The 6,000-nt window shown below is 48.3% G+C and overlaps 1 protein-coding gene across 1 annotated transcript in view; it reads left to right on the top strand.

Moving 5' to 3' along the window:
• Positions 1–5,605: 5,605 nt before the first annotated feature.
• kpnb3 (karyopherin (importin) beta 3) overlaps positions 5,606–6,000 on the top strand; it is a 66,454-nt gene continuing 66,059 nt past the window's right edge. Inside the window, exon 1 of the mRNA XM_078221510.1 lies at positions 5,606–5,763. Within this exon, the coding sequence (XP_078077636.1) occupies positions 5,686–5,763 (78 nt within the window). The 5' untranslated portion in view covers positions 5,606–5,685. The remainder of the gene's footprint in view (positions 5,764–6,000) is intronic.

The following is a 6,000-nucleotide window of genomic DNA, read 5'->3' as shown; positions in this document are numbered from 1 at the left end:
GAATCGTAGCGGGCGGGACACGGACCATGCAAAGGTCCATTGACCTTGGGCGAGATTTTCTTGGGGTGAGCGCAGCCAGAAAATCCTGCCCATAGACTGAACCGTCTCCTTCTGCACTCCCTTGGATCTATCTCTCCAAACCTTGCATACTATAATTGCACTTTTTGCAATTCCTCATACATCCTGGTGAATGTGTATCCTCAAAGTGAAGGGTACAAGAGCTGAACAATTTTTGCATTGTTTTGCATGCTTATTGAGTTTGTGTCTTTATATGCCCTGTTTGTGAACACAACTCCCACTCACCTGATGAAGGAGCAGCGCTCCGAAAGCTAGTGGCTTGTGCTGCCAAATAAACCTGTTGGACTTTAACCTGGTGTTGTGAGACTTCTTACTGTGCCCACCCCAGTCCAACGCCAGCATCTCCACACCATGGAGAGTTCCATAAACTGACCCTCTGAAAGAAAAACCTTCTCCTCATCTCCATCCTAAATGGGAAAGCCCTTATTTTTAAACCATGTCCCCCGGTTCTAATCTTTCCAACAAGAGGAAACATTCTTTCAGCATAGAACCATAGAAGTTACGGTGCAGAAAGAGACCATTCAGCCCATCGTGACTGCGCCAGCCAAGAGGAAAAAGAAACTAGCTGCTCATTTCAATTCCCTTTTCCAGCACCTGATCCGTAGCCTCGCAGGTTCCAGCACATCAGATGCAGACCCAGGCACATTCTAAATGAGTTGAGTGTTTCAGCTTCAACCACCAACTTAGATAATGAATTCCAGACACCCACCACCCTGGGTGAAAAGGTTTTTCCTCATGTCCCCTCTAACAATCACCTTAAATCTGTGCCCCCTGGTAAGTGACCCCTCAACAGGTGGAACAGTCTTTCCTGTCTAGCTCCCCATAATTCTGCACACCTCAATTTGAAAGTTCCAATTTCGATCCTCTCTTTATGTACTGGATTCTGTAAACATTCATGGGGAAAAATGATAGAGTGATAACAGGCTGTTGTGAAACAATGCTTTGATTAAGTGGGAGCCAAGATATAGTGGACACAATCCAGGGCACTCCTTTGACCTTTGCACCAATAATTTACTAACCTAATCCTGAACCGGGATTATCTATATATTGTTAAACATCTGCAGTGTCTTTGAACAATAACTCATTAACATACAATAATTCCTGGCTGATCATTTCCTTCAGATGGAGAATACTGCAATGCAGAAGGCTGCTAATGTGTTGCTCAGCATCACAGAGAGTGGAATTTACACGGGACTGATCCTCAAACAAAATGTCAGAGCCAAGGACTAGTCAACTTCAGAATTCCACAATCCTCAAAAAGACAATCCTCTTGCTAACAGATGAGGAAAGGAGCAGACTTTTTAAATGAGCATTGCCTTCTTTAGTTCAAGCCAAACAGGCGTGTGTGTCTGTGTGTGTGTGCATGTACAAGCAGACGTATGCACGCATGTACATATGTACATATTAGCCCAATCCATCACGCAAACCAGCCTCCCAACCATTGACTCTGTCTACATTTCCCGCTGCCTCAGCAAAGCAGCCAGCATAATTAAGGACCCCACGCACCCCGGACATTCTCTCTTCCACCTTCTTCCGTCAGGAAAAAGATACAAAAGTCTGAGGTCACGTACCAACCGACTCAAGAACAGCTTCTTCCCTGCTGCTGTCAGACTTTTGAATGGACCTACCTCATATTAAGTTCATCTTTCTCTACACCCTAGCTATGACTGAAACACTACATTCTGCATTCTCTCCTTTCCTTCTCTTGAACGGTATGCTTTGTCTGTATAGCACGCAAGAAACGATACTTTTCAGTGTATCCCAATACATGTGACAATAATAAATCAAATCAAATCAAATCAAATCTGTGTGCACATGCTAACATGTATGAGTGTGTGTGTACATGGTTGTGTGGCAGGTGCCTGCATATGTGCATGTACACATATTGGCATGTATGTGTATGTTTGTTATCAAGTGTGTAAACACACAAAAGGGTCAGCCCTTAGCCTCCTCTGTTCAAAGGAAAATAACCCTTGCCTATCCAATCTCTTTTCATAGACTTCAATTTTCAAGTCCTGGCAACATTCTTGTAAATTTCCTCTGCTGTCTCTCCAGAACAATTATGTCCTTTCTATAATATGGTGACCTGAATTGTACACAAAACTCCAGCTGTGGCCGAACCAGCATTTTATACAGTTCCATCATTACATCCCTGCTTTTGTATTCAATATCTTGCCCAATAAAGGAAAACATTCCATGTGCTTTTCGGTGAGTGGGTGGTTAGGCCAGGGGTGGAGGGCAGATAGTTGGGTGGTTCGGTTGTGGGTGCATCCAGGTCAAGTCCGGGAGGTCATTGGATTGGGGGTATGAAGTGGGGGGGGGGGGGGGGGTGTGTGTGTGCTCAGGTATGTGGGGTTGGGGGTGAGGTGTCACGAGGGGGTCGGGGGCTGGTGAGTTGGACCAGTTGCAGGGAGTTGGGATTGGTGGAGTGGCATGCGGGTGGGGGAAACTCCATGAGGTTTGAGGGTATGGTGGAGTCCCTGGGGAGGGAGGTTGTGGTCAGTCAGGGTCTTTACAATAGTTACCCAGAAGTTAGAAGAAATTTTTCTGGCTAACTATCGGTATCACCCTGTCAGAACCATCCAAAGTTTGTGATTTAAAAAACATTTTCAGATGGTTACCAAGGGTGATTGCCCCAGAAAAATTGGGGATTTGGGTTGTGGGTGCATCCGGGTCAAGTCAGGTTATGAGTTTTATAGCACAGAAAGAGGCTCTTCAGCCCAACATGTCTGCACCAGCCTTCAAATGCCTAGATATTCCAACCCGATTTTCCAGCACTTGGTCTGTAGCCTTGTATACTGTGACGTTTCAAGTGCTCATCTAATTGCTTCTTAAATGTTGTGAGGGTTCTCACATCTACTACCCTTTCAGGCACTGAGTTCCATATTCCCACCACCCTCTGGGTGAAGAAGTTTTTCTTCAAATGCTCTCTACATCTCCTGCCCCATACCTTCAATCTCTGCCCCCTGGTTATAGTTTGTGTCTTTATATGCCCCTGTTTGTGAACAGAACTCCCACTTACCTGACAAAGGAGCAGCGCTCCGAAAGGTTGTGTGGCTTTTGCTACCAAATAAACCTGTTTGACTTTAACCTGGTGTTGTGAGACTTCTTACCCTGGTTGTTGACCCCTTTACCAACGGGAAAACGTTCTTCCTATTTATATCCTTCATAATTTTGTTTTCCTCAATCAGGTTCCTCCCTCACCCTTTTCTTTGTCAGAGCTTTGACTAAGGGTCATCTGGACTCGAAACATCAGCTCTTTTTTCTCCTTACAGATGCTGCCAAACCTGCTGAGATTTTCCAGCATTTCTCCCCCTCAGCCTTCTCTGCTCTAAGGAAAACAATGCCAGCCTATCCAGCCTCTCTTCAAAGTTGAAACTCTCCATCCCAGGCAACATCCTAGTGAATCTCCTCTGCACCTTCTCCAGTGCAATCACATCCTTCCTACAGTGTGGTGACCAGAAAAGCACACAGTACTCTAGCTGTTGCCTGACGAACATTTCCTACAGCTCCATCATAACTTCTCTGCTCTTATATTCTATGCACTTCTGGGAATTGACATGTAAATGGTTACCTGTAACATTCCGAGAGGGATTCCCCAGTGCATTTCTGGGGTACATCCCCGTTTCCCCACGCCCCCCCCCCCCCAGCCCACCCAGCCAAATCAACCACTGGAGAGCTCACTGGGGAGCTCAGGAGTTATGTCCCAATATTTGAGAGCAAGCATCAAAACGGGGGATAATTTTACAAATACGATGAAAGTTTAAATGTGCAGATTGTGGTCAAATGCACAAAGAATATATCAGTTTAAAAGTTGTTAATTTTTAGTAAGGAAGTTAGGTAATAGTTTATCAGATTGAGATATGCGAGTTTCGTTGATATATAAAGCCACCACGGTGATAAACATTTTCTTTATTCAATGATGTTTGGACATACCATAGAGTCACTACAGTGCAGAAAGAGGCCATTTGGCCCATCGAGTCTGCACCGCCTCGCCGAAAGGGCATTCCACCCATTTCCTCCCCATTTCTCTGTTCCCTTAACCCCATGCATTTACCATGGCTAATCAACACATCTTGGGACACTAAGGGTCAATTTAGCATGGCCAAGCCACCTAACCCACGCGTTTTTTGGACTATTGGAGGAAACCAGAGCACCTGGAGGAAACCCATGCAGACATGGGGAGAACGTGCAAACTCCAGGCAGTCACCCGAGGCCAGGATTGAACCGGGGTCCCTGGAGCTGTGAGGCAGCAGGGCTGACCACTGTGCCATCATTTCAATTCAACATCTAGATTATCTAGATTACAGGAACCCATGAGGTAAAATTAATAAGTGGATAAAGAGAAACTGTTCCCAATAGTGGAAGAGTCAACAACCAGAGGACATTTATTTATGGTGAATGGCAAAAGAAGCAAAGACAACACGATGAAAATCTTTTTCACACAGCGGATGGTTTAAAGTTTATTAGTGTTACAAGTAGACTTACATTAACACTGCAATGAAGTTCCTGAGGGAGGATTTAGCATGGTCAATGCACCTAACCAGCACGTCTTTCAGATTGTGAGAGGAAACCAGAACCCATGGAAACCCATGCAGACACGGGGAGAACGTGCAGACCCCGCACAGACAGTGACCCAAGCCCGGAATCGAACCTGGCTCCCTGGTGCTGTGAGGCAGCAGTGCTAACCACTGGGCCACCCCACAACGTAGCAGAATAATTTTGCAGCTTTTGTTCAAAAATGAATTGCTTTTGATTAAAACCTAGAATTGTGATTCTCAGAAGATTGTAAAACAACTTTTGACTGTATATTTAAACTTGGTTTCAATTTACATTCCACAGCCTGAGGGTAAAGTATTTGGATGTGACTGGCCAAGCATGATGTAGAGATGCCGGCGTTGGACTGGGGTAAACACAGTAAGAATTTTAACCTGGTGTTGTTAAAACTCTTACTGGCCAGGCAGGCAGTCAGCAGCATTAGCTGTGAAGACAAGTTGCCTGCCTGCAGGTGGCAGGCGTGCCATTCATTCACAAGCTGCAATGCCCATTTCCCGCCTTCTGCTGGGCTGCGATGACATCATCGCGCTTCCCCGCGGGCTGTCTGGTTTTTGCTGAATGGCCGGGAGCGTCACGTCTGGCGCGCTGCCGCTCCAGCCAATGGGAGGAGGAGGGTTGGCCCCGCCCACCTCGGTGGAGGCGGGGGGGGGGGGGGGGGGTGTGGTACTCAACAGTGCACATGCTCCACTCTTTTGTTGCGCCGGGCTGCGCTTTACGTCATCGCGCCACCGCATGGGCATGGGGCTGGCATGCGTGATGACGTTGTGCCGTCCCCGCGGTGAGGCCGCCTTGGCGCTCTGCGTCATGGCACCGCCTCCTGGAAGTGTGGCCGGTACGTAATGGCGCTGAGGCTGCGTCGTCCTGGGGCTTGAGCACCGCGTGGAGGACGCCGCTCTCCGCCGCCGGGCACGCATGGTACGTCGGGGCTGGGGGCCACGCCCCTCGGCGGAGAGGCCCCGCCCCCCTCCGCAGGTGTCAAAGGTCAGCTGAGCCGGCCTCCCTCCTCCCCCATCCCTCCTCTCTCTCTCTCTCTCTCACACACTCGGCGCCATGGCGGAGCAGCAGCAATTCTATCTCCTGCTCAGCAACCTCCTGAGCCCTGACAATGCCGTCAGGAAGCAGGCCGAGGTAACTGCAGAGGGAGAGCGGGTTATTTGTGGTTACAAATTCATGGTATAGTTTTACCCTGGTGGTGAGGAGGGGTGGTGGGGAGGGGGCAGGGGCTTCAGTGGAGCCAGGCTTGGAGGGGAGAGTGTGGCCTAGTTAGTCCCCTGGGCGCTGAGGCAGCAGCTCCTTCCTCCCCAGTCCTGGCTTGGGGGCAGAGGCCCACGTGTAGCCTGGCCTTGGCCATCAGATCCTCAGGCC

Source organism: Mustelus asterias, chromosome 10 (assembly GCF_964213995.1).
Source record: "Mustelus asterias chromosome 10, sMusAst1.hap1.1, whole genome shotgun sequence".
Taxonomy (NCBI): Eukaryota; Metazoa; Chordata; class Chondrichthyes; order Carcharhiniformes; family Triakidae; genus Mustelus; species Mustelus asterias.
This window is presented reverse-complemented; position numbering and strand designations above follow the sequence as displayed.